The following is a 26,405-nucleotide window of genomic DNA, read 5'->3' on the forward strand; positions in this document are numbered from 1 at the left end:
TCCTAGAATTACTCAATGAGATTTTAAAACTTGTATTTGTTGTTATCATTACATAAAAACAAGTAATGTGCTACAGAACAGGGTTCTGAAAGACACACATTGGTAAACACTGGTCAACGTGCTTTCATTCATTAATTCATTCCCTCATTCAAAAGAACACGTATTGGGTATATAGTTTGGGCCATAAGGTGACCATGTAGAGAGGAGATGCTGGAAAGTGCCTAGAAGTTCATGGTCATGGAGACGGGGGACACGTAGATGGCTGCAATGCTGTCTAGTGCGTGCTATGGAAAAGGACTTCCCAGGATGCTCCCTGGGGACATAGGAAAAGCTCCCATCCTGGAGCTCTAGAGGTCCTGAAGTGGGGGAAACTCAGGATGAGTGTGCCAGGTAGGTTGATGGGAATGGACGTTCTAGGAAGGGGAACTAGTGCAGAGGGTTGGAGGCAGGAAGCAGCATCATGTATGCAGGAAATACCAGCGACCTCTATTGATGGACCCCAAAGGGACGAGGTGGTGGGGACCGATGCTTGCAAGTGTGCAGGGCCAGGTTAAGGAATTTGGCAGTGGAGAGCTGTTGTCCTTAACGAAGTCACATTGTGGATAATCTCTGCATGGTGCTGTGTTGGGCACTTTGGGTTGGGGGGGCCTTACACACTCCACCTTACCAGACTTCCTTTTGGCTGTATTGTGAGGTTCATCCCAGCTACTTGCTTGTGCAATGAAACATCTCTAAAGGAGCGCCATGGACTCAGGACAACACTTATATCAAAATAAATTAACACACTGTTCATTCCACACCAGGCTGTGAGCGTTCTTATCCGTCCGCTTGTCTCTCCCTCCAGGTGCCGGAGGATGCGCCTGCCGTGCTGCTCTCCAGCCCCACGCCTTTCGGGATCATTCCTCCCAAAGGCACAGTGGATATCATGCTAAGTCTGGAGACCCAGGTCACTGGGGAACACAGCTCCACCGTCCACTTTTTGACCTTTGGGAGCCAGAACCCTCCTTTGGTGAGAGCCAGTTTTCAGAGCTGCACTTAAAATTGCTGCGTCTCTTGTCATACGTGTTGGGTTTCCTCGTGGAAGGCCCATGGCATGTTCACGTATGTTCCAGCTGTCTGGAGTTCAAGAGCATTACATATTCTTCCTTTTTTTTTTTTTTGTTAGATCGTAACTATGTATGTTACTGCATTTATGGGGTACCATGCACTGATTTTATATACCATTTGGAATGTTTGAATGGAACTGGTTAACATAGCGTTCACTTCACTTATTTAGTTGTTGTGTTTAGACATTTTCACTGTGCAAGGGTCAGACAGCAGTGCTGTGTTAGTTAGAGAATCCACTTGCAGATACATCTAACAGAAGTGGTGTTTTATAGCCATTGTTCTGAAGCCTGAGTGTCAGGAGTCTCTTCCATGTTCTCTCACATGCACACGCACTCTCACGCACACTCACGCACAGCCCCTCTTCAGAGGAGTCTATCAGAACCTCTGAGGGGAAGGGGCCAGCACATCTGTGTGTCTAACGAGCCCCTCAGTTGTTCCTGGTGCAAAGCTGGGTTTGGGTATTGCTAGTTTGTCACCTGTGGGCAATGAGATCAGTTTTCTTCACTGTTCACAGGGTCTTTTCCTGTATCTTGACTCAACCCACAGGCCAAATTAACCTATTCACGCTGTTAACAGAAATAGTCTCTCTCCAAGCATGGTAGAGGGAGACATGGAAAACTCACCACTGCTTGGGCTGAATTGAAAGACACATCTTGAATCTGAAAGGAGGTTGCCTAACAGGCTGTGAATGCCTAGACATTTGGTTGACGTGGGAGCAGGGTGATGTCAGCTTACATTTGTCTGAAGTGACTCTGATTGCTTAGAGAACATAAAACTGGGATTTTTCTGTTATCTCTTCCATATCAGGTGTCACAGATAAGCTAGCTGATTTCTAAAGCAGTCACAAAAGCAGGCCAATCCAGGTTGCCTACTAGACAACAGATGCAGCCCAGGAAAGGGCAGCTTGCTGAGCTGACAGCCAGCACCTTGTGAAAGAAAGGGCCCAGCTTCCTCGGGGACACAGGGCTTGACCCAGGGCACAGGGAGAGGGGAGCAGAGCAAGGTGGATTTCAACTCTCCTTGTGCAGTGACTGTGCCCTACCTGCCACAGCACTTGGAAAGCGACATAACTGCCGCTCAGACCCAGACACATCTGACTCTGAGTGGGGGTCCTTAGCCCCAGGCTAAGTGTTCTTCAGCTAGAGTGCTGCACGGGTGTGCGGGGCTGAGATTCCAGTTTCCCTTCAATGCATGGCTCTGAGCTAACCTGGGAGGATTTCCACACTAGTCAGCTCTGACCCTGCACAGCCGTCTTTGTTTCTCTGTGACCACAGAGTACAGACAGGGAGGGCTGTCGTCTCATAATCACCCTTGTACGCCCTTGATCTATATTAAAGGTGTGGGTAGAAGCTTCTGCTGTAACTGATTTAAAGACCAGCCATTTCTAGTGGTGCCTGTTCTTCTCTTGTGCGGAACTCAGGTATGTCACCTAAGGAGCATCGGAGAAGGCCCGGTCGTCTACATACATCCCATGAAGGTTCATTTTGGCAACATCTATGTCCTGAAAGACTCTTCCCGGAGTCTCAACCTATCTAACCAGTCCTTCATCCCTGCGTTATTTCGGGCACGCATGGTAAGTCATGGGACATCGGGTAATGAAAACAGCTTTGGCTTATAGGCAGAGGCACTGTTTATGTAACATGTCTTTGAAAACGATCACCAGAAGCAGGTATTTGCAAAATTAAGCTGCATTAAATCATGTCATTCCTATTCCTCAACTCCTCTTTATTATACTTTTGTTAATTAAGAAACACAATGTGCCTGTCTTTGGTACATTTTATAGAATCCCAGATCAAGAAGGCACTTCAGAGGTCAATTTCTCCTGCTGAACCATGCCTAGGCCTAACCTCCGCTCTCAAAAAAATACTTTTGACATGTCTCTGTACCTAGAAGTACTTTCTTTAATTTGAATCCTTTAGGCTACAAGTATGTTAGTATGTTTATTCTATTTTTATTCTCTCTTCCTTCTAGGAATATTTTAAGGTAGTTTTTAAGGATGTATGAAATATAAGATACTGTTCACCAAAATTAAAAAAGAAAGCAGCAAGGCGAAGACAGATACAAAGACAGATACAAAATGGTTTTAGAAATAAGTTTGTCTCATATCTGTGTACAATTGACCCTTGAACAAGCTGGGGCTTGGGGGCCCTCCCCTACAGTCAGAAATCAACATTACAAATAGCCTACTGCCTTACCAACCATGTAAACTGTTGATTATCACATACTTTGTTACGTGTGTTGTATACTATATTCTTACAATAAAACAAGGTAGAGAAAAAAACTGTTATTAAGAAAATCCTTAGGAGGAAAAAAATCTATTTACTGTTCATTAAGTGGAAGTAGATCCTTCTAAAGGTCTTCATCTTGGTCACCTTCACACCAAGTGGGGAGGAGCAGGAGGGAGGGGAAGGGCTGGCCTCGCTGTCTGGGGGTGGCAGAGGTAGGAGAAAATCTGCTTATAAGAGGACACCAGTTGTTCGGGGGTCAACTGTAGTTCATAATGATGTTTCGATCTACTAGTCTTCTATAAACTTTTTTATTTTTTGTACTAGAACAGAGATAATATAATGAGTAGTTTATTTTGCAGAATTTAGGAATTCCCAATCCAATAATTCAAAGTATGCTTAATTTGAGAAATGATTTCCTAATTTTAAACATAAAAGTTTAAATGGTATAGCCTCCCACCTATCCCCAGATTTTTGGCATTTGAATCAGAATCGACGTTCAGTTTCAGCATTTGACAGATATTTCTGAAGAGTCCATTATTATTTATTTTATAAAAGCCGCCAGCAGAAGGAATAGGATTATAGTTTTCTGCTGACTGGTGACGGCTCACCAGAGACATTGGCCCCAGTTAGCAGCCATTTGGCATCATCAATATTCATTTTTATTGTCATTTATCCTCACTCCTCAGGAAGGCAGCCACTTTCACATGCGGTCCTTGTTCTTTCTACACGAAAGTTTCTGACACAACCCAATCTTTCTCAGACACCTTGTAGATCTCGTGGAAAGAATATTGTATAATAATGTTTAAAGAAAAATCCTATAGAAAAGCCATTTCCACCAGCCTTTATCCAATTGGTTAATTGATGCGTTTGGTGGAAAGCGCAGGGTATTGCTTCCCAGGGTGGCTTCCCCATTCAGAGCAGAGCTGGCCTGAGAGAGGGAGAATCAGAACAGGAAGGGACGGGCCCAGGGGAGGGGACATGTCAGAAGCAGACGGGCCAGACCACAAGAAAGCTTAAGTACAAATACTGGTATTCGGCCCTTGCTCACCACTACCACCTCTCCTTTCATTTACAAATATCTCCAGATTTTACTTTTTATGGCAACTTTTGGTATATTTTATAAAACAAAGAGCACATCAAGGATTTATTGTGGTTTCCTACTAATATGGTGTATATATTGAATGACCTACTTGGTTTATTTAAATGGGACTTTTACTTTTGCACAGAGATGTCATGATTTCATCTTTTGGTTCATTAATGTCATCTTAAATTAGCAAGCTCCAGTTCCAAGGAGCCAGACGTGTACTATCTACTATAGAATGTGTTTTCCCCTCCGTCTGGTCTCTGAAAACTGGTGTTTATTGAATTGTAGCATAAAACTAGTTTCAACTATAGTTGTCATAAGAGAAAACTGAAGTTTATTCATATTTTAGCTAGTAAATACTATCTGTGTTAACATTATAGAAATTAGGTTTACTTGGAAATTAACTAGAGTTGAAAGAAATGGAAATATTCAGTTTATTGTGTCAACTCGATGTACAACACCAAACCTTCAAACTCATTCTTACAGAAACTATTCAGCATTAGGAAAGAGCTTCCATTAATAGTTGTTTGTTCCCCCAACCAAGCCTACTGCAAATTTATATGCTAGAAGGTCATCTCTTTTCTTTCTGAATGTCCTGACAGAAGGGATCATTCTCTCTCTGCTCCTTTGTCTGATGGTGAATGTTAGCCCTCCCCAGATGCACCGGTCACTGTCTGCTGTCCATCTGACACATTCAGCCTTGTGTGTGGCCACACATCACAGCAGCCACTGTGATTAGACTCACCTTTAGCAACAAACATCTGTTTGTTATCAGCCAGAGGGACCAGGAGATGGGAAGCTGGAAGCCCACCCTCACAGTGATGTTGGAAGATAAATGACACAGCAATTTTGAGTTTCTCGGAAAGAAATGCTACACACACACACGTGCACCCAAACACAAAATGACTTTTGGAAATACTATGACCTCTTACTATAGTATGGAGTTAAAAAATAGTAAAGATTATAGTTTCTCTGATACATTAAAGCTTAATTTAGCCTGAGTATAAAAAACAAAATTGATTAATACAAGAAAGAGTGTTCTGTGACCTGAAGTAGTAGGTTCTCCTTTGCTTTGGAAAACCTGGAATATCCCTGAAGTTTCCCAGCATTCTGACTTAATTTAACAATTGAGTAAGTCCCTCTGGTTTGGAGGGGTAAGAAAATGTCAGAATGTGACAACAGAGCTCGGAAAGGCCCTTTTGGCAAGAAAGTGTGGGCTCTGCTTGCGCACAGAAAGCTGTACCCGGAGGAGAGATCTCCCCTCTCTGGGTGAGCTGCAGACACAAGGGCATGGATGTGGCAGGATCCCTGGGGCCTTGGGGACCTCAGCACTGGGCTGGAAGAGGATGGGTGCTCCTTGCTAGGCCAAGCAAATGCATTGCTGAGCACTTGTTTGGAAGCATCTGGAATCTTTTCCCTTTTACTCTTGGCTCTAATTCAGCCTTAGCTGCAGGTAGGTCAAAGCCTTGTGTACAAATGTCAATGTCATTTCAGGATTCAGCTGGCACAAAACATCTTGCGCTTCCATGGTCTTCAGGGAGAGGCCATTGCAATTAGATATTTAGAATTCCTGGATCAGGAGACAGGAATTCTGATACCTCATTCAAGCACAGTTTTTAAAAAACATTTACTTTCCTTGATCCCTTGCCATTGTTATATACAGTCCTGTGGCAACAGGGCATTTATTGGGCTTTCAGGTATATAATTAGTACCTATTGTCACAGAAGGAAATTAAGATAAAACTTCATTTTTATGGACCAAATATAGTTTTTGTCCTTTGCATTCCACCTTCCTTCCTCCATAGAAATTTATAACTTCTTCCCCATTACCAGCATTATCATCAACCTAACTCATGTCACTTTTAAAAGATGACCATCGTTGTCATTATCAGCTAATGCATTTACTCTGCCTGTTTTGTGCCCTGACTGTAGACAGCCATGTTTAATATCAAGCCAGTACAAAATGAAAGAAACACTTTTACATAATGAACAAAAACAAGAAGAAGTGCTGCATGGTATAGAGATTTAATGGTTGAAATCCCCAACACACATCCATCAAGATTATATGCGGCTTATCAGAGAGGAAATAACACTCTTCCTCACTTCCATTTCCGGTTGTTCCCTGTCACAAGTAGGACAGAAACAGGAGAGGAATATATGACATGGTAGGACTCTCCACAGCTTGGCACTTGGAGTATGTCTTCTTTTAACATCAGTTGCAATGAAATTGTTTTATGCTTTAGTTTTATGCTTTGGAAGAAAAAACATTAAGTTTTATGCTTTGGAAGAAAAAAACTCCCTCTGAGATGTTAGGACAATAAATTGGAATGCATTTGGGAGGGAAGGTCAACATTTTCTGAGAGCAGACATGGTCATGTGCTGTGCACATCTGTCTCACATACAGTAATCACTCAACAAGGAGTTGTTGAGTACATGGAAGCTGAAGTCGTGTACTATACAGCCTCGGTTGAAAACACTATGGAGTCGTATCCCAAGTAAGTAAGGATGCTGTGTTCAGACAGATCTGAAATCATGTCCTAGTTCTCCACTTATTAACTCTGGGCAGGTTATTTAATATTTCTGAACCTTTGGTTCCTTCCCTTTAAATGAAACTAATAATGACGTCTAGAAGATTAAACATGATAACATATGTAGAAAGTGCCTGTTGAAAAAAATAAGCATTCGGTAAACGGTAGCTTTGATTACTAATGTTGAGAGACAAAAAGAGCCAAGTGAAATGACTTGTGGAAAGTCATGAATTTTTGTGGCACTGTATCTGAAAGTTTTTTCTTAGAGAAGAAAGAAAATGAAATAAGGGACACTCAGAGAGGCCCTGAGGTTTCAAATGACCTGATTCATGTGAAACAGAGCTCTGAAATGCCGCCTTTTCCTCACTCTTCACTTGTTTCTCTAAATTTTTTAGTCTCCTTATATGAAACATCTGCAGTGATGAATGCATATGTGTCCTTCCATATCAAAGATAATAGGTTTATTGTGGGACACAAATACAAGAAGGATTCTACCTAACAAATGCAAATATTGTAACCTAGGTAGTTGTTTGTACTCTCACATTAAGCTGAAATTTTAAAAAAAGATAATAGGAAGCTGGTCTCGGTGGCTCACACTATAATCCTAGCACTCTGGGAGGCCGGGGCTGGTAGATCGCCTGAGGTCACGGGTTCAAGACCAGCCTGAGCCAGAGTGAGACCCTCGTCTCTAAAAATCTCCGGACTTTGTGTTGGGCACCTCTAGTCCCAGCTACTCTGGAGGCTGAGGCAAGAGAATCACTTGAGCCCAAGAGTTTGAGGTTCCTATGAGCTAAAAAAAGATAATAGGTTTATTAACAAATAATTTACTATTTAGAAATTTTAGCTTCATTAGCTGTCTGATTTTCTTTCTTCTTGGGGCTTACTTATTTATACAGATGCCTATTAGCATGGTGTAAATCATGCCTGTGTGCTCAAGAGCTGTCCTGTTTTCTTTTATTTGACCATCTTTTGTGCCTTGTCTTTGATCTGAAACCGTTAACTGAGTCTTAAGAAGGCAGTGACTTTCAGAAAAAACATTATGGTCTTTTTACAAAAATGCTAAGCCAGTAACCTAAAAATATATTAGTGCATATTACTTGAAAAACAACATGAATTACATATAGCTTCCTCCCCGATACAATCAAAGTCAACTGTCTTCATATTTTTTACAGACTATTTTTTTCACAAATAGGGAAATCAAGAGGTAGAACAATTACTTGACTCAAGAGGGACTCTCAGTGCATGGATGGCCCAGCCCTCTCTAGTCAATCTATCATCCTAAACTAAGAACAAGGAGAAGATCTGGACAAAACAAGAAAATCACGAGCTTCAGGGAATCAGAGAGAAACCGAGCCGGGGAGAACCCAAACGAAAAAGAAAACCAAGAGATGTATGCCTAGCATTTGGGACTACTTTTCCTATGTAGTTGCAGAAGAGGATGAAAAGTTAAAAGTAGCTTTCGCAAAATTTACAGGGCTGGGGAGATAAAAATTGGAGTCAGGTCAGGTTAAGGAGATAAAAATTAAAAGACGGGTTCTGGCAAAGTCCTCGCCTTATGCAGACCTCCAATTCAAGTCATTTCAATCTCTGCTTGGGTGAAGGAGGTCCAGGGTTGTTAGTTCCCCCACAGCCTTCCCAGAAGTAAACATACATCATCACCAGAGAAGACAACTTTATCCTTAGCCCTCAAAGCACCTAAAGTGCCCAACAGTTATTTTAAAATAATAGGACATGCAAGCAGACAAGAGCATTTAGTGGAAAACTAAAACATGCTTGGTATGTTCAAGGAACATAAATTTGATGGAGATCTGGAAACTATTAAAAAGAACAAATGGCCAGCAGTAATGGCTCACACCTGTAATCCTACCACTGTGGGGACTAAGGCAAGAGGATCTCTTGAGCTTGGGGGTTCAGAACCATCCTGAGCAAGAGTAAGACTCCATCTCTACTAAAAAAAAAAAAAATTAAAAAATAGAAAAATTAGCCAGGCACCACGGTGCACACCTATAGTCCCAACTACTCAGAAGACTGAGGCAGAATTGCTCGCGCCCAGGAGTTTGAGGCTGCTGCGACCTATGATCATACCACTGTGTTCTATTGAGGACAACAGAGCAAGACTCTGTTTCAAAACAATCAAGGAAGCAAAGAAACAAAAACAATTGGGAATTATAGACTTAAAAAAATACAACAATTAGAATTAAGTACTCAATGGCTATGTTTAACTGCGTATTAGACAAAGATGAATGGAGAATTGAAGAAGTCAAAGACAGGCCAGGAGAAACTTCCCAAAATGAAACATGAGCAAGAAATAGGTAAAAAATACAGAAAGGATGGCAAAGCAGAAACACAGGGAGTGTGGTTATTGGAATACCAGTGGAAGAGGAGAGACTGGGAAGAATAAAGTCTGAGACATCAAGCCACACATTCAAAAAGCACCATGAAAACTGAGCTAGATAAATGCAAAGAAAACCACATCTAGGGACGTTATAACAAAGTGCTGAAGAAAAAGAGAAACTTAAATTAAAATTAAAAACATCAGAAGAAAACCACAGTTTGAAAGGAAGAGCACTAAATAGGCAGTGACTTCTCAGGCACTGCTGAGGGCAGGGAGCCATTATAAAACTAAGTAGACGACACAAAAATCTTCATGCTGAAAGGCAAAACTCCAGCTCCTTCTCTCTCAACCCCCAGAATAAGGCCAGAAGAATAGAAGATACTTCTTTGTGCAATTTGACCAGGCACAAGGAAAGGCCAAAATCAACAGTTAGTTGGGCATCTAAATAATATGTTCTTGGCTGGTAGCCACCCAGGCACAGAGGTTTTAGTGCTTCACTTTTAAACACAAATACTTGACCAAGCTCCTCCAGGAAAACCTGTAACCAGAAGAAAGAAACCAAAGATGAGAACCTGAAGGAAACAAAGGCAATTCAGGAGAAGTAAGTTTAAAATAAAAGAAAATGATAATAATCTTATTAATATAAGGTAACTTCATTTTTGAACAAAAACAGACTGATTTTTATATTGCAAGTGTACATGTCAAGTATATTAAAAGTAGAGTATAAATGTCTAAACACGACAATTGAAAAAGTGAGGTGAATGATACGCTGACCAGTTTGATGTGAACATTCTAGATTGTATATAGAGTCAGCACATTGTAATTGCAGTAATGTATACAGTTATGATCTAAAAAAAAAAGTGTACTCAGTGAAATCAAAAATATTAAAGGGAAATTAGAAATAGGAGCATGGAAATTAAAAACTTGATAGAATAATTAGAGAATAAAATTGAGGAATTATAAGAAAAATAAGAAAAAGAGCTAGAAATGAGGGGAAAGATTAGAAATTAGATAATTTGTTCAGAAGTTCTCAGGTCCAGGCCAGACATGGTGGCTCATGCCTGTAATCCTAGCCCTCTGGCATGCAGAGGTGGGTGGATTGCTTGAGCTTATGAGTTTGAGACCAGCCTGAGCAAAAGCAACACCCCATCTCTACCAAAAATAGAAAAACTGAGGCAAGAGGATCTCTTGAGCCCAAGTTGAAGGTTGCTGTAAGCTATGATGCCATAGCACTCTATCCAGGGTGACAGTTTGGAACTATTTCGAATAAATAAATAAAACAGAAGTTCTCAGATCCAATTAGTTTTCCAGAAAGAGCAAATTTTAAAATGGAAGTCATGAAATTATCCAAGAAGGATGGGTGGCGCCTGTGGCTCGGTGGGTAGGGCACCAGCCCCATATAGCAAGGTTGGTGGGTTCGAACCCTGCCCTGGCCAAACTGCAACAAAAAGTAGCCAGGTGTTGTGGTGGGCATCTATACTCCCAGCCACCCAGGAGGCTGAGGCAAGAGAATCACCTAAGCCCAGGAGTTGGAGGTTGCTGTGAGCTGTGATGCCATAGAACTCTACTGAGGGCAACAAAGTGAGACTCTTAAATAAATAAATAAATAAATAAATAATAAAAAGTTATTTAAAAAAAAAAAAGAAATTATCCAAGAAGGAATGTATTCAGACCGAGGAGAGAAATGTATGGGAAAGACTCATCGAATGTGCTCCACTGTGGTTGAAAATACTTCCAGGGCAAGGCCACCATAATTAAGTTCCAGAACACTAGACACAAAGAAAAAGCTACAAGAATGTCCAGAAAGAAAAAAAAAAATTAATGATCAAAACCAAAAACATTAGGACCCAGAGAGTGGCATCAGATTTCTTGACAGAGACACTACGAACCTCACCCTCCACCCCAGCCCCACCCCTGACTTTCCATAGGAAGATAAATCCTAATCTTGAATTCATCGTCCAGCCAAAAAACAAATGAAGTGCAAGATCTCCAAAAATGTACATTCCACATACCGATTGTCAGGAAGCTACTGAAGAATGCCCCACCACGGTTAAGAAGGCAGCAGGGGCTCAAACACAGGAGAGAATGTCGTGGAAGGCAGGAAGCCCCCTTGGCCTTCCTGGGATGTAAGCCACATCACAGGCGGGTGCAGAGAGCCACCGCCCAGGCGGGAGTTGGAAAACAGATGGCTTCAGGAGAGTCTCCAAAAAGATGGAACTTACAGAAAATCGGATGTTTCTGAAAGTACTGAGGAGCAATTTGCCCCTTTTGTTGAAAGTTTGGAGATGAGTCTGTGATGGATGAAAAACTAACCAAAGACATGATAATTGATTCCTGGGAACATGGAAGTTGTACAAGAAAGGAAATGTAATCACAGAACATTTTTGGTCGCTCACCTGTGTTTACCATTTGCATACTCCTAATTGTGTAAATGAAAATATCTCAAAAGTTAAAAAAGTAATTTTTAACTAGATTGGGAGGACAGGGAGAAAAAAGTGAAAGAAAGAAAGAAGACGTGAGGAAACTCTTATTATCTACAATAGGGAGAAATAAATGGACGGTATGCAAACTAAAAAATTAAGAAGTAGCAGTAGATTACTTAGGGATACAGAGGTAAATATCAGAAGAAAAGGCTAAGAGAATTAACAGTGGTTGACTGTGTTCATGGAGAAGGATTGGAGTGATGGGGAAGATGAGAGAGTGGGTTCCCAGGACTACTGTTTTCTCCAATATGCCTTTTCTGGAACCATTGGACTTTGTAAATTGTGTGTGGATATACATTTGATAAAAATAAAACAAAAAAATGTAAATCCCAGTGCAGAGCAGACTGTATAGTCTGCTGTCACTTCTGTAAGAAAAAGCACACATGCAAATACCAACCTGAAGCTCATCTGGAAGGACACTCAGGAAACTGTACCGATAGATGCCTCTGTGGTCGGTTAGTGGTGACCGTGCACAGGCAGGAGAAAGGGGTTCGACCCTTGGATTCCATTTGGATTTTACACTGGGTACGTGTACTTTTTTTTTTTTAAGGCTTCTAAGAAAGAAGGAATCTAGGAATGAGACTCAAGCAAGAAAGCAAACAGTTAAAATTCAATGAGCTCTAAAAGAGTGACCATATCCTTTGAAGATGAATTATTTATTCAGTAACTCTAACTGTGTCTTCTTGTTAAATACATAACATTATTCACAGAGAACAAACAAGGTAAGGATAAGAAAAAACAAATCACTCACAGCCCCACCGTGCAGATAATCACTATTAAATTTGGTATGTGCAACTTGCAAATTTCTTAATGCATAAGTGGTCTATTGCCTTGCACCCTCCTATGGATAACACTGTGTTGGTACCAGCTGTTTCCCCTTGATATGTTGTAGTCACTTCTAATATGAATAATTAAGGAGTATTCCTCTCCAGGTCATTTTTACTCACTGATTTTACTGCATCATTTGACTCCACCACAGTTGATTTAACTAATCCCTGACTGATAGATTGTTCCCGGGTTTTCACTGCTGTAAACAATGCTTGTGTCTTAAAAGCAGCTCATATCCTCAACTGTTTCCTCTGACAAAATTCCTAGAAATGCAATTCCTGGTCAAATGGCCCAAACAAAGCTAAAAGTGTTGCTATATCTTGTGAATAACCTCCCAGAAAACTTGTACTATTTTCCATCCTGCCTCCCAGCAGCGGTGAAGAACTTCACTCTAAGATTCTCACCAACATTTTTGGTTTTGTTTTGCCAAATCTGGCAGGTGAAACAACTGTTTTATTGTTAAGTTTGTGTTTCTTTGACTTAGCGGTGAGGCTGAACATTTTCCACATATTGTTTCTGAGCCCTTTCCTCCTGCGTGGTACTGTGCTGACTGAGGTTGACAGATAAAAGGTAATTAGAATGGTTTCTTTCTTCAAAGATTTTATAATATCACAAAAGAAGTGAATATACCGACAAATCAGCCAGGTTACAGCGTGTGAGCACAGAGGAGGAAATGATTTATTCTTCTGTCAAGGTGAAGTTTTTCATGGGTCAGAAGATGTGCATGGAGGCTTGAAGGCTAAGGAGAAAGAGGACAGGACATGGCAGATACGTTTCCAAACAGCAGTATATTTAATGCAGCAGTGACGCTTGGGAAACTTAGGAAAGGTGAATGACCTGGTGTCCTGGGAAGCAAGCCTGGAAATTGAGTGGGGCCCTTTTATGAAGACGTGGAAATAGCTCCTTCAGACCAGAGGCTCGTATCTGGTAGACCAGTCTTGACTACGGCCTGCCATGTTTGCAGATAGCCTGGGTGACTTCTCAGTGGCAAGTGAGATTCCATCTTCTAACAATACTCACACAAAATGATGGATTCCCCAAACACATAAACATAAAAAGTGAGTTCATAGGTCGGCACCCATAGCATGGTGGTTTGGCACCAGCCACGGACACAGAGGGTGGTGGGTTCAAACCTAGCCTGGGCCAGCTAAACAACAATGACAACTGCGACAAAAAATAGCCAGGCATTGTGGTGGGTGCCTGTAGTCCCATACTTAGGAGGCTGAGGCAAGAGAACTGCTTAAGCCCAAGAGTTTGAGCTTGCTGTTAGCTGTGACACCACAGCACTCTACCGAGGGCAACATAGTGAGAGTCTGTCTCAAAAAAATAAGTGAGTTCCCATGTGGATCTAACAGAAAAAAGTGACAAATGTGCTTCTGGGACCAATGAACTCTAAAATTTATATATAAAGTTGGGGGAGGGGTATATGTGCACTTTTCTATGAAGAGGTTCCATGGTTTCTCAAAGGGGATAAAAGACTCAGCACCACTGACCTAGACACTGGAGTTATGCAGAATCTGCTGCTGGAGAGGAAGAGGGTCAGATCTATGATAGATAATCCTGTGAGCATGTAGACTGCAGAGGGTGCCAGATGGCAGGAGAAATGAATGGGAAGTTTCAGAAGTGACATTAGCCATAACCACCATTCATTATTTACTCCATAGTAGATGCCTGGCACCTATTTTAGTTCATGTTCAAGTTAACATTTAACAGTTGGGGAAACCAAGACTTGGATTTTAAAATTTGCCCAAGGTCACCTGGCTATGAATGGCCAAGTCTCAAGTGGACCGCCAGGTCATGTGACATGTTTAATCGGACCCTAAACTGCCTCCCTTGGAAAGCTCTAGCACAGTTTCTTCAGCATCTTACCTCCTAATTTTCGGTTAATTATTTTAAGCAACAAAATGACTCACTTCAGGGAAGAGACCCACATGACTAGAGAGATACCATTTAGAAGACAAAAAAGAGCAAGGCCGCTGTGACTCTTCATTGTTCTTGTTCTACAAAGAACCGATCCTCTGCTGAGATAATAGTATAAATCCAGAGAAAGCCCTCACTCTGCACACTGGCTCCTGTTACTCGCCTCCTCCCATTTCATGGAAGGAAATTCTTAACAGATCTCAATTGGCAGACGAGCTATTTTGAAGAAAAGTGCACGGTGCTATTTTCTTCCAGCTTCAGAGTCATTAGCACTGCAGATGGGCACTTCACACTCTCAGTGATTGTTGAGGTGACATGTGCAAACAAGGACAGGCACGTCTGGCTTCCATGGCACATATTAAATACACGCTAAGGACACTTATAAAAGCTCTGTCGGCTGTACCTTGGGAACTGAGCGCTGCCTAAAAAGGGTGTTGATGCCTTATTGTAAAATAAAAAGCAAATGTTATCTTTAGATATGGGAAACCACAGAGAGAAGGGCTTAATGCTAACCCCCAGTGGGCTCGAATTCTGAATTGCAAGATTACAAAATGTTCCTTCTCCTGTGCTGTCCTATTCCCTGCACGGACGTCCATGCTCCTCTTGTACGTGTGGTTTATGGGCTGCTGAAATGCCTCTGGCTTTCCAGCTCTAATTCACAGAAAAAGCAGAAGCAACTCCTGCTGACATTTTAATGGGAGGCCGAGGGAGGCTTGTTTTTATCATCTTTGAAGCAAATATATGGAATCCTGTATTAGATTTCTCTTGCTGGGTAAGAAATTACCACACATAGAATGGCTTAAAATCATAGTAATGTGTCAGTTTCCATGGGCCAGGGTCCAGGCATGGTCTGGCTGCATCCTTCCCTCAGTATCTCAGAAAAGCTGAAATCAAGGTGTTAGCTAGCTGTATTCCTTTCAGGAGGCTCAGCTAGGGAAGGATCCACCACTAGGTCCCCCCACCCCAGGTTCTTGGCAGAATTTCTCTCCATTCCATGTATGACTGGGCCCCCCATTTACTTAGTCGTTATCAGACAGCGACTTCTCTGGGCTGCTATGGAGCCACCACATTTCCCCGCCGTGTCGTCCCCTCCTTGGTCCTCTCATGCTTAGAATCTCTTCACTAGAGAGATGAAGTCAGGCTCACTGAGGATAATCTTCCTATCTGAAAGTCAACTGATTTGGGACCTTACCTACAGCTGCAAAATCATTTCACAACAGCACCAAGATTAGTATTTGACTAAATGACTGGGAGAGGACCACCATGCTCTAGGGGTCGGAGAGCTTGGGGGCCGTCTTAGAATTCTGCCTACCACAGACCTCCACAGGCCGCTTCTCTCCTGGAAAGAGTCTTGTACCTTAAATGCTTTCTTAGCATTCCTCTTTGCTTTTCTCAATTTCATCATCTTTTCATTTAGCAAGTATTACTAAGCCCATACTTTGTGTCAGCTAGGGCGTTTCAGATTTTGGTGAAAAGATGACAATAGGTAGGTTCCTGAGGACTTGCTATGTGCCAGAGCCTGGGCTGAGTTTTTATACACAGTGTCTCATTTATCCTTCACCACAACTCTGTATGGAAGGTACAGTTCTTATCCTGAGCTACAGATGAGACGGGGCAGGGTTAAGAAACATGCCCAAAGTGCACCGTCTGGATAGCAGCAGAGCAGGGACTCAACCCTGCATCCCTTTTCCCCCAGAGCCCTCCCCCTCCTGTTTTCATTAGCTGTTATCTTGCTGCTTGGAGGTTTTGAGAAGATTACAAAACATCTTCCATAGCTATGATGATTATCCATTCTTCCATTCCTTCTTTAGCTAAATTTGCCAACTAATGACAGAAAATATCACACAGACCAAGTCCTCCCTAAAAGCAAAGGACACTAAAAGTCAAATACCAAAGAGATACAAGGGTTGTAGAACAATTTAGAGCCTGACTTTTGGTGAGGATAGTCTAATACCTTAGCATCTGGAATGTTAATGTGCCTTCTTCTTGGATTCTATATTTTGCTGTCTGCTTTTATGCCAAGCATTGATTAATAAACTTCGTCAAAAAGGAAATTCAACAGTTCAGGTCTGGAGAGCAGCTTTAGGTCGTCTTTCCAGATCAGCCAACCTGTATCAGCAAGAAACAGAATAGAAACAACATAGGTCAGTTGAAAACTAATGTTCCCTGACTTGAAATAGCACTTACGCTGGTGACATCCTCACTTCATTGTGAACTGAGGATTGGGCTGTGCTACCAGCTACAGGAGGAAAACAAATGGGTAGAATGGGAAAGATGACATTGACAGTGCCTTCTCTGAAAGGCATTTTTCTTTTTGATAAAGGAAGGACAAAAAATGACGTTGATTTATGTTTTAATTGTAAGCTGAGTCTCATAAAGGAACAAAACTATATAGGATGCTCTCAGGTCACAAATTTGAGAAGAAGGGTCAACAGAGTGAGATCTTCTTGCCTAGAACTTTCTTATTTTCTCTCTAGCTACTCCTTCATTAGTTCTAACAGCAGATGGATGTGGACTCTGGGCCTACAATTCCCACAAGATTTGAAATACCAGGTTAATCTCCCAGTTCTGTGTGTGAATGGAGCTAGCTCTTCATCTTTCAAAATCTAAGATCTGGGAGAGTTGGAGAAAACCCCGAGGTTGTGGCAGTAGAGTGAACCAACAAGGTAGCTTTGACAGAGAGCAGCTGGCAGCTCCCGGTAGTCATCTCCCTTCACTCCTGACTGAGAAGTAGACTTCATTTCCCAGCCTCCTGCGGGGCTAGGTGTGGCTAATGACAGGTCTGGCAAGTGGAAGTGGACAGAAGTGATGTGCACTTCCAAGCTTGTGCTCAAAACTCTAGCATGTAGCCCTCTATTCTTTTCCTTCTCCTATTGGCTAGCTGGATGTCAAACTCCTGAGTATCGTAAGAAGCCATGAGTTAAATATGTCAGAATCTGTTTAGCTGGGGTCCTTGACTGACCCAATAGAACAGAAGCCCATCCTTGCCCCTGTCACCAATTGGAATTCATGTGACCCAGAAATAAGCTTCTGTTGGATCCAGCCCTTGAGTTTCAGGGGTCTTTCTGTAATGGCAGGTGTCATTACCTTACATAAAATAAGAGCCTAGAATTCAAAAATTGCAAGTAAAAAAAGTAATTCTAAGAAAAGAGACAAGCTGGTCACTCAAGCATGCAAAATCTGTTTCCATTATTGTTTTGACTCTGTAGGGCAGACTGAAAATGATATAAGTCAAAGACTCTTATGAACTCTGGATGAAATGAAGCTACGTTTATTCATTTTTAAATACCCACATAAAATTTAATTTGCACTTAAAGTTCTTTTAAAACTCATTTGAGTGTCATCTTTATGATTATTTTAGAGGATTTTAGATTTTTCACTTTGGGGCAGTTAAAATATTTTTGGATAAATTGAAAGATGCATTAGAAATTATTTCTTTGAACTTAAATGTGAGCAGAGCGTTGTGACACTCAATCCTTGTAGTTTTCCTTGCCAATAATAATTGACATATGGTCCTAAAAATTGAATTTATAAGTTTATTATCTTTCACTAATATTTTGATACAAAATTATTTTTAAAATGCAGATTAATGCTCTGGAAAAACAGAATTTGCATACTGTTTTCTGAATATTTTGGTATTCTGCATAGAAATAAGTTACTATGAAAAGGAAAGTTATAGAGAAAATTTTGAAAAACAGATTGTGTCATGCAAGATTCAGCATTTTTTCTGCAAGTGTCCTTTGTGTAAAGGCAATTATACAAATATCTTCATCCAGGCCCTAGTTTATCTACTGTGATATTTAATGTTTAATTCTTTTCTTCTATTTCTGTGTCTCTAGAGATTTTCCATATTCAAAGATCAGGAGTAGTAATAGGACTCTCGACTTAGAGTTAAGTCTATATTTTCCATTAATACTAAAATTAAAATAAAATTTCCTGATTATTATTCATCTACAACCTCATTATATACAAGTTATCATCTTGAAAATATTCTTCTTTCCTTTAATGTATTTAAATTTGAAAATGAAATTTACTTATTTCCCATGTAGACTTTAAAACCAGAGGAAATGTAACTAGCCTTCTGGTCTGTATAACAGGATTTGTCCTCAATTGTATATTGGGAAATTGACATTTTTTATTTAAATATTAGATTCTCCTTACATAAGTACCTGTGAGCCTGTTCCTAAGAGTGCGTCCATCGGGACCCACTGACCAAATTTATTTTTCGAATATGTAGTGGGGCCAGAGCTGGGTTTTGATGACATTCCAAGCCTCTGCCATCCTGTAAGATTCTGCCTGGGTGAAGTCTTTAACTCTCGCCTCTTATCTGCAGTGTACATCGTTCTCATTTATAAGGGTCACCATTGGAACTCTATTCTGAACCTGACCTAAGTCTGTCAGGAAGTTTCCAATTCATCACCTCCATTGGACCAGAGCCCCCACAGAGCTACATGAATTTCTACATTACTCCTTTTCTCTTTTGCTAGGAGAAGTATACAATAGACATGAAATGAAAGAAGGACAATTTTAGACTGGAATGTCCTCTAAGGTCCAGCTCAAAAAGTAAATGTTTTTTAACATTTTTTCTTCTATATGCTTTACTTCAGAGGGCTTCTTCTGAGGAGCTAATGAAAATTAATGAGGGAATCGTCCAACTTTTCACCAATGAACTGGAGAGTTTGGCTTTTCCTCTCAGTTGTCATCTTAGAAGTTTCTAAATGATCTCTACATCTTTTCCTTTTCAGTCCTTTCTCAATTAATTATTTTTTTAAAATTAAATATTTTCTATGAAGATTAACCCACATAAGTATTTCTCTGAGCCATGTCTTCTACAAAGTAAACCACAATTGGTTTAAATGATAAAGCAATTAAAATGTAGAATATAATAGTCTTAACACAATAACTAAGAAAATGCCAGGAAGGCTATGTTCACCAATGTGATGAAAATGTGTCAAACTGTTTATAAAACCAGTGTATGGTGCCCCATGATCACATTAATATACACAGCTATGATTTAATATTAATTAAAAAATCAGGATTAAAAAAACAAAATAGGAGAAGTATTTTTGTTATGTACTTCTTATTAATTTTGAGATCATTGTTTAGATATGCAGTAAGAGTAAATCACCATTTTATTATCAGTATCCCCTAATATAATTAGGAATCCCTTCACCTGATAATTAAGCCCAATTTCACATTTGAAAGGGGTAAAAAATATGGTGGTACATTTGTCAGACATTCAAAGGATTTCTATATCTTCTGCCATGGAAAAAACAGGTTGTTCTTTAGAGTTCCCTGAGGTCTTTGCTTTATGGACTTATTCAGAATTGCATTTTTGTTATTTACATACCACTCTCCCTAAATGTCATTACTGTTGGGGAAGGGAATGTACTTTGGGTGACCTCAGAGCCATTGAATAAGTATTTGCTGTATTACTTGGAAAGTCCTAAAAACAATTTGCTCATCAAGTTTGCAGATGAATGGATAGACTAGAAGGAGTTGTTTCTAATTATTAGTAGTAGTGGCTAATAAGTTGAATGTCAGAGTCAGAATTGTAAAAGCTCTCATAAGACTGAAAATCTCATAAAAAATAAATGTGAAATAGCAAGACCTAAATATAAAACACAAAAACCATGATTAAAAACATAATAGATACATTTAACAGCATATTAAACACAGCTGAGGAGAGAATTCGTGAACTGGAAGAGAGCTCAGAAGAAAGGCATATCTCTTTAAGGAAGTAATATCTAATCATTTGACTTGTTAAGACCTAGGATAAGTTACCTTACATAAGACATGAGTTGTCTGTCATCAAAGGATTTGATGAAAGAGCAGATACATTCATTTATTTATCAAATGTGTATTAGGCATCAACTATATACCAGTCATAGTTAGAGATGCTGGAGATATGTCAGTGGCAAACAAAAAACAGACATCCCTTCTCTGTAGAGCTTATCTCTTTTGTGCAAAGAGACAAGACAAGAAGCATGATAAGTAAGCAAATTATGTAATACGTTAAAAGATGATTCATGCTAAGGGGGGAAAACAGAGCAAGGTAAAGGTTATCTCAAGTGCTGGAGGGAGGGTTTACAATTTAAAATGTGATGATTCAGAGTAAGTGTCATCAAAAGGTATTATTTTGCCGAATACCTTAAGGAGGAAAAGGATTAAGCTATTAGGATCTGATCAGTTAAAAGGAACAGATTCATAGGTGTGACTTCCAACTCTATTTAGTCCTGACCATAGCTGTTTTGGTCAGATGGGTCACATGAATGACAGTGGTCCCATAGATTGTACCATATTTTTACTGCAACTTTTCTTTGTTTAGATATGTTTAGATACACAAATACTTACTACTGTGCTGCAATCCTTCAGTATTCAGTACAGTAATAGTCTATGTGGGTTTGCAGCCTAGGAGCAGTAAGCTGTACTATACAGCCTAGGCATGTTAATAGGCTACACCATGTGTGTTGGGGTAAGTATAGTCTATGTTGTTTTTACAGTGACAAATTTACCTAATGACACATTTCTCAGAATCTTTCCCTATGGTTAAACAACTCACTGATTACATTTCAAAATAAGTTTGAAATTTCAGCTAACAAAATTTTATTAATCATTATGTAGTGGCAGAAATTGGGTGACTTTTTAATTTTGTTTATTAATGAAAACTTCCCATCCTCAGTATAACACAGGAAATTTTGTATTGTAAAAGCATTTCTTTTAATAATTTCTCAACTCCATAAAGAATATTGTACTTTCTGTTGTAACTCAGAATTTGGAGATTAGAGCAGAGAAGTAGTATAAGCTTGCTGGAGAACAGGCCTGGGAAAGAGATGTAAAGAATCTTCACAGAGCTTTTAAAAGTAAAAATCATGCTCTTCAGAATCAGATTGCTTTTTGGAAAAAGAAAAGCCAACAAGCACCCAGCTGCTTTGATTCAAAAAATAATGTTTGTCTCTTATGTTGAATTCCACAGTGCCAACCATTTGAAGCATAGAGGGCTTTGACATGTGCAGAATGAAAAGCCAAGAATATCTTCCCTGTTAACTTGTAGTCTTGTGTTTCAGGCACACAAAAAATCCCTGTGGACAATTGAACCCAGTGAAGGCACAGTTCCCCCGGAAACTGATGTTCAACTGGCACTGACGGCCAACCTGAATGACATAGTGACATTCAAAGACACCGTTATTGTGGATATTGAAAATAGCAACACCTATCAGATTCATGTCCAAGCTACTGGAATTGGTTCCACCATTGTTTCAGATAAGCCCTTTGCGCCAGAACTCAATTTGGGGGCACATTTTAGGTACAGAAATATCGTGCGTCAGTTTTTATGGATGTAATGTATGTTGCATAAGCTAAACATCACTCCTACTTTAGAAAATTATTTTTGAGTAAATAGAACTAGCCTTCTCAGTTCGTTTCCTTTCCCATTCTTACTTCCCCCTCCTGATGGGTACATCAGCCATGAGAAGATGTTTACTACTCATAACTTGGTTGTATTCCCCAATCTGGTTTTTAGGATGTACATTCTTCTCTCAAACTTACAGTGGCTTGTCTGCAATGAATTTAGAATTCCAACTATGATTGCCCCTCTCTGATTCCAATATGCTGCTCGTCTCTTTTCATGAATGTAGAAAATACAGATATGTCTTAGTGGCAATCTAAATAGTATATACCTAGAAGGTAACAACTTATGGAAAATGTATTTTATTAGTTGTTACCAAGCCAGTAGATTTTTTTGGTATCATGTCCTCTCCTTCCCTCTCCACAATAGCTGAGATGGATGCAATTGGCTTCACTTAATCACCCAGGAAAAGCTAGATCTAAATATTTCAATCGCATGTGGTAAATAGAGATACCTCTGGGCAGAACAACCTCAATGTAGAGATAGAGGGCAGAGGGTGTGGGTGGGGGGGGGGATCTATTTAGGTCCTCAGGAGTCATGCAGCTATTGCAGTTGACTCTTGGGGGCTTCCGAATCTGTGCCTGTCTGTTGCAGTATTGTAAAGAGACCTCAGGGGGGCGCTCTTCCTGCCGCTAGTCAAACAGGCCCTGAAACCAAGTCAGATGCACTGTGCTTGGAAAAGATGGGACTGACAAGAATCAGTCAGTCGGGAGCCTTCCCCATAATCCCACCCATTCCTCCTTTCCTTCCTTTCATCTACAAAACATGGGAATTGATTGACAACACCATGAACCAATAGAGAATTAAGTAACAGGCCAGTCAGATACTTGAACTGCATGCTTTCTGACAAGTATCCAATTGTCCTATATGTTGAGCCAACTAGATAGAAAACTCATCTCCCTGTCTGTGGGCTGTAAGCTAGGGTATTTTGTCATTGCATACCAGTGCTTCTATTTTCAAATTTCTTTAAATGCACTCAGATATAATTACAGAAAACAATATACTGAAAACCAGACTTAATTACATGTTCTTCTTAATCTGTAAATAGGCTATTCTGACCCTTGCTTGAAAGTAGAGGGTTAGCTAACAGTTTTCTATGAATATAAAAGCAAACTTTATATAACTATAACTTTATTCTGTGCCTAAACCCTATTGTTATCCTTTCTGACATAAAATCATGATGCCAGCGATCTCCAAGGATTGTTGAAAGCAGGGCTGGGTAATCTACAACCCACTGCCTGTTGCTATAAATAAAGTTTTATTGGAACACAGCCATGCCCACTCCCTTTCATATTGCTTATGGCTGCTTTGGGAAGGTTGACTAGTTGTGACAGAGACCATGTGGCCCTAAATATTTTAGAAGCCTAAAACATTTTTTAGTCATCCCTTTAAAGAAAAATTTGCCAATCCTGGTAAATACCCATATGCCACTCCTTCTGATGGCATATTTTGGGATAACTCCCTTAGATTCTTAGAGCTATTTCTTTTTTAAATGTTTATATATTTAGGAGGTACAAATGCAGTTTTGTTACGTGGATATAGCATGTGGTTGTGGTGTCTGGGCTTACCCATCACCTGAATGATGTACCTTGTACCCATAAGTTCATATCCCCTTACCCTCTTACCCATCAGAGGCTGCACTGTCTATCACGACACTCTCTGTGTCCAGGTATACACATTATTTATCTCCCACTTATAAATGAGGACATGCAGAATTTGACTATTTCTAAATTAATTCATCTAAGATAATGGCCTCTCAGTCTATCCACGTTGTTGCAAAACACACGATTTGATTCTTCTTTGTGGCTGAGTTACATCCCATGATATACGTACACCGCATTTACTTTATACAATTGTCTCTTGATGGACACTTAGCTTGATTCCATACCTTTGCTATTGTGAATGGTATCAGAGCTGCTAAGTCTTTACCTATAAAATGGTAGTAAATATTTTCTTATGACCAGCTTGCTATGATAATTAAAAGATATACGTCAATAAGTAACAGAGGCCCTGCCTAGTTGATAACAGTACATAGTATGTATTATCCGCCCCCCCACCTGAAACCTACCGTTAGCCATAAAGTTAAAACTGCCAAGTAAAGATGCTCCAGTGAGCATGCCCTGTGGACACATATTTAGATAGTAATGGTTATACGTGACACCTGGCAAATATTCCTTCTGATTATTTATTTGATGCTTCAACTTACTTATTATATATGCTATTATTTCCAAAGGAGGAAAAAATGTGATGAAGTTGCAAAACCTAGTAAAATTTAAAAATAAAAAAGTCCTGATATAGATTCTGTCCCCCCCAAAAAAATTTTTGAAGTAAGCCTATAAATTAGTTTTTTAAAACTCCAAACGAACAAAAACACACATTTGAACTATGTTCGTGATGTTAGAAATCTCAGTTTTAGCAAAGATCCAGACAATCAAGAGGTCTATAATATATATTTATGGGAGGGAGGGAGGGAGGGATGGGTGGATGGATGGACAAATTAATGAGTGAAATAGCAGTATCTTTAAGGCACATTTGTCTGAGAAAAGTGAGGAATCCAGACACTGTCTGCCCTGGCTCCATCACCCTGACCTTTGTTAAGTCACCTAGGATATACATTGTTTCTCTTTAAAGTTCACTCAGGCCCTAGAAATTTACACAACACAATTTGAAACCTGCTTCTCCTCCAAGGGGTATTTTCTTTCCTTTCACTTCTCAGAACCCTCTCACCTACCTGAGCATGCTTTTCACGTGAGCTGTGTCTCTGTGTCCCTTGCCGTGTTTGTCCTCCTGGGGAAGACTCAGGATGGGTGGGGCTTTCCACAGCCCCTTATCTGGTGGTAGCAACTTTGGGACAAAACCCCTGGTTCACAAGCCCAAGTAGCCCCTTGAGTGGATACTATTTTGTCCCATTACTATGTTAGTTCCTAGTAGCATCATGACAGTCTTAGTCCAGTTTTAAAAAGGAATATCTTACTTTGTTGTTTACAATTTTAAATACTTCCAGAGGAAGGTGTACAGCTGAACAGAAGAACATCCATAAGTTGAATCCTTTCAATACCTGCCTCTTCTTTTCCAGCCTGGATACCCATTATTACCGATTTAAATTGACCAACAAGGGACGTCGGGTTCAACAGTTGTTCTGGATGAATGACAGTTTCCATCCCCAGGCCAAGCTGAGCAAGAAGAGCCAAGTTAAGAAGGGACCTGTTCATGGCCGCCTCCAGCCCAGTGGCTCCCAAGACTCCACTGGTCCACAGACCCCAGTGTTTCAGCTCCACCCTGTCAGGATGGAGCTGTACCCAGGCCAGACGATCAATGTGATACTCGAAAGCTATTCTGCTACTCCCAGGGTAAGAAGACAGCACATTTAGAAGCTATGTTTTTTCCTAAATAAATCTTTGGTCTGTCTGTTTCTTAGGAGAGTCCCTCAACATTTATCTGAGAAGAAGGGATGTGGTTTCTCAGTGATTGTGTACAGCATTGAGTTGCCATGACAGCATCCCTTGCTTGCAAGGTTCAGCTCTGCTCAGTTTTGTTTGTTTCTATAGCTACCATGAACCCAACCTTAAAGGACAACTTAAAGCAGGTTCCAGTGTTGACAGTGACTACTAGTCAGTTTCTGGTAAAGAAACATCAGGTTTCAACCCAAACAAATTCTTCTATTAACATTTAGCATATTAATTTAATATTTATTCGAAAAGTAAATATTCTGATAGACATTCTGAGCTGCCTCTTCTATCCAGCTATTGGGACCTCCCTGGTTTCTTTTCTCCCAGTCTGACGACAACAGCATCACATTTTAAAACATCATCTTTTTATCAATGAAAGAGCAGCATGTATCTTCAGCAACCCTGATTTTCTGCTCTGAATTAGATTACTACCAGACATTGTGCATAAAACATTTAAGTAGATCCAAACCTTGTCTCTGTTCCATTCCCTCTTGGAATTTGAAAACCATCAAAAACCAAAAGGGAAGACTTTTGAAGTTGCTTAAGCTTCTCTCCCACCCCCACAAATGCAGATTTCATTAATGAGAGATGATGCCTGCTTAAGCTCCTATTTGTTTCACTAAGTTAGGGGGTGATGTTGACTTGTCCTCTCACGAAATAGGAAGCAGTAAGAAATTTATCTCACAGGGAGGCGCCTGTGGCTCAAGGAGTAGGGCGCTGGTCCCATATGCCGGAGGTGGTGGGTTCAAACCCAGCCTCGGCCAAAAAAATAAAAAAATGTCTCTATTAAAAAAAAAAAAAAAAAGAAATTTATCTCACAGAAGACATGATGGGAAAGCCAGTCCATTGCTTTTCTTCTCTAAGGTCATAGATTTCACTTTATTTCATTACATTATTTCTTTACAGAACATTTTCAAGTAAAACACATTCTCAGTACAAAAAGGGGGAGGGTATTTCTCATTATGGAGTATATAATGTGTCCCTTCTCTCTGTTATTCAGGTCATGAGCCAATTTCTATTGTGAACATACCATGTG

At 40.2% G+C, this 26,405-nt stretch overlaps 1 protein-coding gene across 4 annotated transcripts in view; it reads left to right on the forward strand.

Moving 5' to 3' along the window:
- HYDIN (HYDIN axonemal central pair apparatus protein) overlaps positions 1-26,405 on the forward strand; it is a 362,157-nt gene that overhangs the window by 168,766 nt on the left and 166,986 nt on the right. For 3 of the 4 annotated variants that reach the window (XM_053606955.1, XM_053606945.1, XM_053606963.1), the window contains exons 1-4: positions 898-1,009; positions 2,528-2,680; positions 21,580-21,818; positions 24,997-25,270. In XM_053606955.1, coding sequence (XP_053462930.1) covers positions 926-1,009; positions 2,528-2,680; positions 21,580-21,818; positions 24,997-25,270 — 750 coding nt within the window. In that variant the 5' untranslated portion in view covers positions 898-925. Of the gene's footprint in view, positions 1-844; positions 1,010-2,527; positions 2,681-21,579; positions 21,819-24,996; positions 25,271-26,405 lie in introns of those variants that run through there. The other variant, XM_053606972.1, reaches the window with a different exon arrangement.

This window comes from Nycticebus coucang, chromosome 2 (assembly GCF_027406575.1).
Source record: "Nycticebus coucang isolate mNycCou1 chromosome 2, mNycCou1.pri, whole genome shotgun sequence".
Taxonomy (NCBI): Eukaryota; Metazoa; Chordata; class Mammalia; order Primates; family Lorisidae; genus Nycticebus; species Nycticebus coucang.